General features: G+C 34.5%; 1 protein-coding gene across 2 annotated transcripts in view; it reads left to right on the plus strand.

Moving 5' to 3' along the window:
- The first annotated feature begins 2,509 nt into the window (after window positions 1-2,509).
- LOC102595053 (uncharacterized) overlaps window positions 2,510-10,335 on the plus strand; it is a 12,222-nt gene continuing 4,396 nt past the window's right edge. Inside the window, exons 1-11 of one of the 2 annotated variants that reach the window (XM_006340607.2) lie at window positions 2,510-2,778; window positions 2,897-2,987; window positions 3,094-3,185; window positions 3,517-3,561; window positions 3,651-3,704; window positions 5,174-5,248; window positions 6,011-6,076; window positions 6,274-6,316; window positions 7,572-7,617; window positions 9,250-9,343; window positions 9,432-9,484. In XM_006340607.2, the coding sequence (XP_006340669.1) occupies window positions 2,921-2,987; window positions 3,094-3,185; window positions 3,517-3,561; window positions 3,651-3,704; window positions 5,174-5,248; window positions 6,011-6,076; window positions 6,274-6,316; window positions 7,572-7,617; window positions 9,250-9,343; window positions 9,432-9,484 (635 nt within the window). In that variant the 5' untranslated portion in view covers window positions 2,510-2,778; window positions 2,897-2,920. The remainder of the gene's footprint in view (window positions 2,779-2,896; window positions 2,988-3,093; window positions 3,186-3,516; window positions 3,562-3,650; window positions 3,705-5,173; window positions 5,249-6,010; window positions 6,077-6,273; window positions 6,317-7,571; window positions 7,618-9,249; window positions 9,344-9,431; window positions 9,485-10,335) is intronic. The other variant, XM_006340606.2, reaches the window with a different exon arrangement.

A 10,335-nucleotide genomic window follows, 5' to 3' on the forward strand; every position in this document is an offset into this window, starting at 1 on the left:
AGTGGAGAAGAGTTACAGAGGAGTGAGAAATAGGCCATGGGGGAGATGGTCAGCGGAGATTCGCGACCGTATAGGGCGGTGCAGACACTGGCTGGGTACATTCGACACGCCGGAGGAGGCGGCGCGTGCGTACGACGCGGCGGCGAGGTGGTTGAGAGGTTCAAAAGCTCGAACAAATTTCCAAATTCCTCCGATTGTTCCTTTGCCTACTTCACCAACATCGACGTCATCATCTTCAAAATCGTCTCGTGAAATGAAAATGAAAATGAAAATGAAAAATGGTGGCGCTGTTGCTAATAATCAAAGAAAATGCTCAGTGGTAACTTCAACTGCGCATTTATTTAGCTCTAATGAATTTAACAAAAAGTTAGTGTTACTGTGGAGCTTGATCTCAAGCTCGGATTCGGGAGGAAGTTGGGTGGGTATTGGGTTTATGGGGCGGGTAGTTGGTTTATGGGTTAAAAAGAAAGGTCAAACGGGTAGTTGATTAGATTTAAGACACGTGTAAAAAATGAGGGGCCGTTAGTGAGAGGGGTATGTGTGTACCTATAATTGGACGGCAGGGGCTTATGTGGACGGAAAGTATAACGGAGGGCATAGATGTACCATTTATTAAAGTTCGGGGGTAAATCCGTCCCTTCTCCCTTTAAATTATTATGTTATGTATTGTATTTTAAAATTAAAATTTTCATCTTATCATTTTAATTTTGTGCATTCATCGTAGTGGCAATTAATAATAATATCAAATTATATTAAAGTGACGAAAATAAAATAAAAATAAAAATAAAATATTATCAATTCGGAATGAAAATAGTATATATTAAATAATATACTTTTTAAAAATATTATAGTACATCTAAAAAGAATTACGTATATTAAATATTTAATTAATGGTCTTATATGAAAAATAACGCGTTAATTATAAAATAATAAAAATAATAATAAAATAATCAAAAAGTAAAATAGAGAGTCACATTCTCTTGTATTTTACTTTTTCATTATTTTATTATTATTTCTATTATTTCGTAATTAACATATTATTTTTCATATAAGGCTATGAATTAAATCTTTAATATTCGTAACTCTTTTAAATGTAATATAATATTTTTTTAAATACATATTATTTAGTATACACTACTTTCATTCCGAATTATTAATATTTCAATTTTTAATTTTTTTTTGTCAATTTAATATAATTTGATTTTATTATTAATTTTCACTATAAAGAATACGCAATTTTAAATGGTTTACAATTATTCAAACTATTCGTAATTCACGTTCTCAAAAGAAGAAATATTTCGCAATGAAATAAGAATTGAGCTACTTAAATGATTTCTAAATTATAATATTATTTTCAAAATAATCAAAGAATTAATAATTGATAAATTAAGTAGGCATTTGTCCAAAGAAGTAAAATATTTTTCACTTTATTTTATTTTATTTTATTTTATTTTTTTGACGGTGAAGTTTTGTCTGGTTATAGTTTTTGCGAGAATATTTGAAATATTATTTATGTTTAAATGTACTTTTACTATAAAAAAAAATGTATATGTAGCTACCCTATAGTGAGGTTGGACACCTTCGTCGGAAAATAATACCGTACATATAAGTCAAATAATACACGAAATGATAAAATGACATGTTTTGGACATCCTTGACAGAATAGAGTGTTGTAGTTTAGTGGTTTTAGATACCTTGAAAGAGCCTTAAGTGTTTATGTGTTCGAATCTCTCTAGTAACAATTTTTTTGGACACCCTTAGTGAAACTCCTGATTCCGCCACTATATAAAATATGATTTATATCTCACGAAGTTTATAAACTATTAAAATTGCCTAATTTGTCTAATTCACTCACTTACACAAATACATGGATAATGCAATATCTTTTGCGAGAAAATATGCACTAAAAAGAAAGGTACAAAAAGAATATCATGTTCCCATAAAATCAAAGTACATAGATCACGTACTAACATCGCATACACAAATAAATGTTATCAACTTAAATGTGCTAAAGTACTACGATAATAAAAATGAGATCTTATATAATAATAATTAATATCAATTTTGTATTGCTTCTCGAAATTGTTTGAGTCATAACTCAAAAGTGATCTCAAATTGCATTTTCCTCACGCGAAACAAATATGAAACAGAATAATAGAAAATCAGTTCAACCAACAAGTTGCTACGATATAGTTGATATAAAAATAGAATTATTTTTGTAATGAATAAAATTTAGTGCTAATTTTTTTTAAAAATAATTCTAAAAGTGAAAAGTAAGTTAAAAAATAAATTATAAGTTATTTTTAAATATTGGATTTGATTTTTCGTTATCATATACTGATTTCATAAAGTGTTTTTTCTTTTTAAAAAAAGGGAATAATTTTCATGGTAATATAGTACTAATACCATTGTAGTAATTTCTTCCCACCGGCAGATTTATTTTACTTAAAAATAAAATTAAATTAAAAAGGCGTTTGCTAGATTAAACAATTTAGCGAAGTGACTTTCCAAATCACATTGTCCTAAAAAAAAAAAAAAAAACTTCCAAATCACATCAAAAGACGGGTGCAAACAATAAGGGAACTGGGGAGAACTCAATTGAAAGTTTTGGACGAAGAAATGTTATAGAGCAATTCATCGGAATCTGTACAGCGACGAGTGCTTACAACGCCGGTGGATATTTTCTGGTGGTTTCCTTATCTCCGTTTTCGCGTACAGGCATTGCTAATTCGGCTACTCGTGTTCCACTTCCATAGAAAGCAAGCTTCTACTGGCAAGGTATGAACTCCTAACTATAGACATAGCAATAAACCTAGCTATAGTCACAATCACTTGTAATTTCTGCTGATTAATTAGTCGTTACAGTGTTGTGATAAAATACAATAAACTGTATTAGCAGGACCGCCGTGTATTCGGCGAGATGAGGAGCCTAAAAAAATGCTCTGGTGGAGATGTGGCGTATCATTTGCTAATCACAGTAGTAGCAGGTGATATATTAGTATACGAGGAAGCATCCTCTGGAATTACTTCATGTCTTTGTACTGACGAATTTGGAACTTTTTAATCTAATTATATCCTTTCATATTCTCTCAGCTGTATTGTTGCAAGCAATCGGAGCTTTTTCAGTTGCCACACCAAATACTGGTTGCTATGCTCTGGACAACTCCAGCCACATTCATGATTTTGTATCCTTTGAAACTCTTGCTTGTCGAATCATTAAGAAGGGGCACAAAATTGCAAAATTGACTATTTTCAGTGTGAAAGTCTAAGTTCACCTTATAATGTTACTTACCATGAGCCATATTTCAGTCTGCTGGAAGTTTGCAATTTTCTTATATTTCTTATTCTGAGAAATGGAATCTCCTTTATTAAATCACCATGATGGTGCCACAATACTTGCAAACTTATTATACGTTGTATTTTTTATCAGTCTTGATATCTGAATGCTTAAAACTGGCATATTATTGGAGGTACATGTTGATCAATAGAGTTGATGTTTCTTAACCTGTGTTCCAGAGTAGTTGGATTGGACAACCATTTGAGTATGAGGGGAAGGGGAAGGTGATGTCTGATTTGATATATGAGCTACTATGTCCACCAATAGTTTTGGTTATGTGCAAAATGTAATGCTCGTGAGTTGTGTAATGTAGGATGCTGACTTGGTGGTTCGATTTTGCAAAGATGTCGAGTCTAGATCGCAAGCGGTAATGCATTTAATGAAATTCTCATTCGTTTATTCATTTATATATAACTAGCAGCTTATTTGCCCTTCCATTTTTCTCTCTCTTTTTGATGAAAAATGTTCTCTCTGACTCTTACAAACTTCTTATCTAGTAATCCGCAACTAGCTTCTTCCCTGCTTGTCATCTTTGCATCCCTAACCTGATGCACAAAAGACATCCTTCAGGGACTCATAGGTAATTAGATTTATAGCTATTGAGCATGCTAGTTGGTACTGATAATGGCATTTGTAATATCTAGTCACTGTAAAGAAAAATAAAGAGCAACAAAATTAAGTATGTTAGCTCGATACTCCACATATTTGTTTGAGCTTACTTTTGCATTTGCAATATACATGGTCATTTAAAATGCAGACTCATAGTGGGAATCTCAAAAAGTGATGTGAGGATTGCATTCTGCTGGCAATAGACAGGGTTTAGTATTTTTGTTTTTTGTTTTTTGATAAATGGTAGGGTTTAGGAGTACATATATGTCACACTTAATGAATGAAAAATGCTAAATTAAGTTTACATAAACTCTAGTTTAGGAAGGTAAAGGTTTGAAGCCAGTTTCTGGAAGGTGTGGCATAGGTTATTAAATGTTGAAATGAGTGAGCTGCCTTGCCTTAAAAATTATATTGGTTAGAAAGATGACATTCTTATATATGTATATTTAGGTTTGCAAAATGTACCTTCATGTGTAGTCCTAATTCTTCTTTATGGGCTATGCATGTAGGAATATCTTATCGACAGACGGTAGGGAGACTCAAGCCTCTTTACCTGCTTTATGATATTGAATTAAGTGAACCACCTTATTCAAAAGTTTAACATGTTAGAGACGAGATACTTCTATTTATATATGACCTAATGAATAAAATAGACTCCAACTTCCACACTTTTTGCGAGTCGGTCCCCCCTACTTAGAATTGTCCAATTTTAGCACATCTACTTGTTGAAACCCCACAAAATAAACACCTCTGACACCTGACTATGCTTATGCGGCATCAAAGTGGCTGACCAGGCTTAAGGGGTGTGTGAAACACTCATTTAAGTAGCATGAACGTGGTGGAGACTTGTGAGGTTTATTCCGAATGATGAGAAACCTTGTTTTCTTCCTAGTTTCCTCCGTGTGTCTTTCTTTCGATTTTTCTTCCACTTACTTTTATCCATGGTTGTGATGAATATTTTCTTAAGCTGGCACCTCTGAAGTGCCCAAGAGTAGAAATTAACTGCCTATTAAGAAATTGATGAACAAAGAAAAACTGGATTTGCTTGCGAGTGCCAAGTGGAAGTGGGGAAAATAATTCTTTCTTTTTACATCTGTTAGCGGAACTTCTAGATTGTTAGAAAGACCGAGCTGTTATACTAAGAAAATGTCTACTTAATTGAAATGTCCATAATATACTCTTGTAATTCTGATTCCTTATGCAATAAAGAGCGACCTTGAACTGCAGGGATATGTGGACTATGGCAGATTTGATAAACTCAACTATTTTCGTGCTGGGTCAGGACATGTCAGCTTTGTTCAGGTGAGCTTTTGAACTATTGGTGCATTTTAATCTTATACTGGAGAAACTTAAAGATTCTTGCATGTTTCTGCAAGAGAGTGATACCTGTTAGTGCAATAGGGAAGTAAAAGATATTCTCTTTGTTCTCTTGACTGGCTCTTCCCCCCTCCTCCAATGGATTCAGACAGGCTTAAATGGACAAACATGGACAATGAGGTTCATATAACAACTCCACTTGCTTGGAATTGAGGCGTAGTTGTTGTTCTCTTGGCTGGCTGCATTATGTAGCCAACAGTAATTGACATAGGCTACACTCTACAGCGATGTGTGGCATGTGTTCTTCTCTTTTGCTATGTGATATTTGAAACCTCATGAAGCAAAGACACTGTAGTGATTCATGTAGATGGTTGTTTCTTGGTTCGCGGCAGCTGTTTACTACATAAACTGGAAATGACACTTACTAAGATGAGCTGAGGAAAGATCGATTCACTTAAGGGAAAAATTAATGGGAGGTTAAATGGAGGGATTGTTTACTGACTTGTTAGCTGTAGGTTATTCGTAGAGTTAGTGAACATGTTTATACATACTAGTAATTGGTAGAAGCAAGCACTTTTAATTTGGATAGCTTTGCACTTCAATTTGCGAAGTATGTGCCTCAAGTCGCATCAATCTGCTCCTCAGATGCACCAATTCCTTGCTTCAATTTGTTGTGTACCCTACTTTTTAATTCCAATCTCATCTGCAAAGCTAATGTTAATTTGCATTGTTTCTATTGTCCCCTAGGAATATTTCAATGGGGACCTGATGAATTGTGAGCAGAGTTATGATAAGATGGGCCGAACAGCTAAGGTTTGAATGATCCCTCTCGCTTACTATAAATATGAAACATTTTCTACTTTGTATTTTCAAGAAATCAAATTATAGATCCTCTGAAAAGATAAAAGTGTTGTACTGGGCCCTGTACAATTATCACATTTCAATATTTGGTGTCCATATACTGAACTCCAACACAGTTAGATTGAATCTCTCACTTTCTGGATTAATAGGTTAATATCATATGTGGAAACTGTCCTCATGGACAATGCAAAGGTATGTAAACCTTTCATTTGACTAGTAAGACAACTTGTTAATTTCAGATTTATGAAATAGCCTCACTAAACTACATATTTTCCAAGTTAGTGTCTTTGATTTATCTCTAATATACCTCTGAACCACTCAACCGTTTCTGAATATCTAAGATCTAAGATGGCATTATAGAAATGAAGCCTGGGGGTATTCATCAAATAAAATAAAAAGAACAAACATGAAGCCTGGGGTCAGCTAAGAGAAGCATAATTTTGGTATCACATATTAATGCACAAAATTTGCTAGCCGAAAAGATTGCACAAAGTATTGCAAGTGTTATGAACAACCTTGGACAATTTCATTTTTGGTGGCTCATATATGTGTGACTTATCCAGTGAATGTCTAGTGTCTATTGCAGTTACTAGTGTGATCATTATTAGCTGTTGACCGATTTGTATTTCCTAAATACCCATTTTAGATTTTCCCATGGCTCTTCGTGTGGGGGAAATTTTTCATGTTCCTCCTGTTGACAGTGTGAGGTGGTTCAGGGAATTGAGTCAGGAGGTTGATCTACACGTAACAAGTGCTAATTGGAGAATCTACCAGAGTTATGTTGGTTATTGAGGTGTCCAGGATGGGTTATCGTGGTATGCAAGAACAAAGCCAATCACCCTTGTAACTGAGTACATAACTCATTGAGGTGGACACACTGAATTGGTGAAGAGGCAAATGTCTTATCCTTGGTGCATTGGTACATTGTGTTCATATAGACAATGTCATTTGAGTGGTTCCTGAATCAGGCGAGGACCAGCATACTGCTAAATTTGGTTTCAATTCCGGGGATGTGATAAAAGCAGTAGGTCTTTTCTTGCTTAATAGTATGAGGGTTGCTAGCAGTGCTCGGGTCTGAAGTTCATCTTTAAATCTGAAGTGCATTATTGGACTAAATTTGTCAGTCATGTATCTTTCTCCCTGGTTTCTGTGTCTTCTGTACCTCACTACTAAACTTTGAAAGCTAATTTTTTTGAATGGAAATTTATTCTGGCGGCATAGGTAGTGATTTTACTGCAATTTAATGTATTAACTGAACTACTTCGCAGAAAAGGGTGAAGTGTTACAAGATGCTGGGTCCTTAAATCTTTTTAAAAATTTGACTCAGGAATCTACTATCACCTCTTTGTTCAACAATGATGTGGGATTTGGAATTGTGGGCGGGAGTCTGTTATTGAATGTATCATTGTCTGTCATGCTAACTTTTTAGTGAAATTCAATTCCTCAGGTGGACTTGGATGCATCTGCAATGTTGAATATGAGTCTGCTTGTAGGTATTTTCCCCATCATTCAGCTGATATGCAATATGTTTTCACCACCCACCCAAAAAAAAAGAAAAAAAAAAAGAGAGAGAAACTGCATCTGAGGTGAGGTCTGAAAGATGGGAAAGTTATACTCTCTTCATTCCTTTGTATAACTGTATTTTACTGCCCTCATAGTTTTGAATATTAATGTGACATACATTACATTAGTGATATTGGAAAAAATATTAAAGTAATTATTGAAAAGTTAAACCCTGTTTGGATTGGCCTATTTTAAGTACTTTTAAGCACTTTTTTAGTGTTTGGGTAAATTAAAAAAATGCTTATAAGCACTTGATTTTATGCTAAAATGATAAAAATAAGTCAAAAGCCAATCCAAACAAGCTCTTAGTTTGATAGAGAAATCATCACCATAAAGTTTAAAATTTGATAAATTCATTCTTGAAAGTTGAGGAATTATATCTTGGAACATTTCAAAATGGAATGAGTGCCATATAAAATCAAACAGATGGAGTATATATTTGAAGTTGGGGGTACATTCCCTTTCCAGGCCCTTGCAAACAGAACTACTTAAGATTAACACTATTATCATGTTTTTTTCAAAATGGTAACAATATATCATCAGCATTAAGGGAATGATAGCAACCCTATTTACAATTTCAAAACAGGAGTGTTGTTACTGTTATCATGTTTCCTTTAAGCTGAATTACTCCCTCCGTCCAACAATAGTTGTCCACTATACTATTTTGGGATGTCCAACAATACTTGTCCACTTTATGAAATCAATGGATAATTTTGCACTTAGTTCCTAATTTACCCTTATCATTAATTATAGTCATTTCCCTATTACACTTTTCATGACATTAAAATTACCCTTCTATTTATAGTTTCTTAAGAAGTGTGCAAAGTCAATAGTGAACAACTATTGTTGGACAGAGGGTGTACTTTATTAGATGCATGTGCTCCCACTTCCCAGGCAACTGGGAGTGGGGTGAGCATGAAGTGGGTTCACAACTCTTATGGGTTGCTGTAATTGGGTAGTGTATTTCTTGGAGGATGGCATATTTTCTTGTCCAAGTTGCTCCAATGTACTTTTGGCAGTTCTTAATACGTCTCTTCAATATTTTGTTATAAAAAGTTTGTAACTCGAAGTATATTTCATTCTGTTTGTAAATCCTTATGTTTTGTTCTAATAGAAGACATAATTCATATTAATAAAATTGACTTAAGTGTATTGTGACTAAGACTAAGGGATTTCTTCTTGTAAAAGTTACTCTACTTTAATAACCTCTTGAACTTTACTGCAATTTGTATGATCAAGTTAAGAGAACATCTCTTGCACTGCTCCATATATTTGCAGCCCAACCTACCCATTTACTCATTGTCATTAAATTTCATTAAGCTCATATTATGAAGTTTAGAATTATTTCTCTGATGTCTTTAAACCCTGTATTCGTGACATGATATGAGGGCAAAGTTGACCAGCGAGGGTAATTGAAAAGGTTTGATTATTGGGGAAGAGTTACATAAAATAATGTGGATTCCATGATGACATCACTAAATGTAGGGGTTTTAAAAATGCATGATTTCTAAACTTCAATTTCGAACTTGTCTAGCTGCATGTCTAATATGACTTTTGGACAGAACTGTCGTCGAACTTGCCGTTCCATGTGAGAAACCAGGTCTGCGGGTCTTTGAAGGTTTCACTGTTGGTTTTCATCCACGTTCATGGGAAATTGTAAGGGAAACATTTCTTCTTTCACACAGTACCTTCAAACTGTCACACGTGGCTTATGGTCTGGAGGCCCTTGCTTGTGAATTCACAGGTTTACAATGGCTTGACTCAATTGGGCTATGAAAAAGCTCACAAGGAATTCAGGTAATGAGAATTATCTCAGTACTTATAAGTATCATATACATACATACATATATATATATATATATACACACACACACTTTCTTTAACTAGAATCCTGCCTTCATTTATTCATTATTTGCTGAATAGTAACTACTCAATTTGTCAGATTGGACCCATTTTTATTCTTTTTTTTTTTTGATGACAAGGGAAACCCGCAGCCACTACCCTTTGGGTGCGCACAGGGTATTTACCCGCTCCTATGCAATAGCTCGCAAACCACATAGGAGAGGTAACCCGCACTAGGCAAACCCGGTGCGACGAGCTCGACCCAAAAGGCAAACCCCTTGCTTTCGCTGGCAAGGGGTTTCAAACTTGAGACCTCCAACATGGAAGTCCCAAGTCCAAACCACTGGGCCACCCCGAAGGGTCATTTTTATTACTTAAAATTCAAAAAGTTAGGTTATCTTTGGATTTGGGTCCACTTTATGTTAACAACTGTAATTTCTTAACTATACGCTTAAACTCCATGTGTATTCAAGCTAAGACAATCAAAAGGAGACACTGGTAGTATTACTATTGTTGTTGCTTCTGTTTATTTGTTTTTAAAGAATTTTTTCTTTGTACTTATCTTGATCTTGTGCTGCTTAAATCTTCAAATAAATCAATTGTATCTTTATTTTTCTAGTCTGACACTCCACCTAGGTAGGGCTATATGGTTACTCCTGCATTTTATCTAGGAATGTATTTGTGCTTTATTCTTGAGGTTGATTCTGTAACAGGATAGATCTTGCCAGACATAAGATGTTGAATTGGATAGAAATACTGGCTGAAATGAAAGGCATACACACATATGCTGATGTTATCACCGCCCC

Source organism: Solanum tuberosum, unplaced genomic scaffold (assembly GCF_000226075.1).
Source record: "Solanum tuberosum cultivar DM 1-3 516 R44 unplaced genomic scaffold, SolTub_3.0 scf00020, whole genome shotgun sequence".
In the NCBI taxonomy this organism is placed as follows: domain Eukaryota; kingdom Viridiplantae; phylum Streptophyta; class Magnoliopsida; order Solanales; family Solanaceae; genus Solanum; species Solanum tuberosum.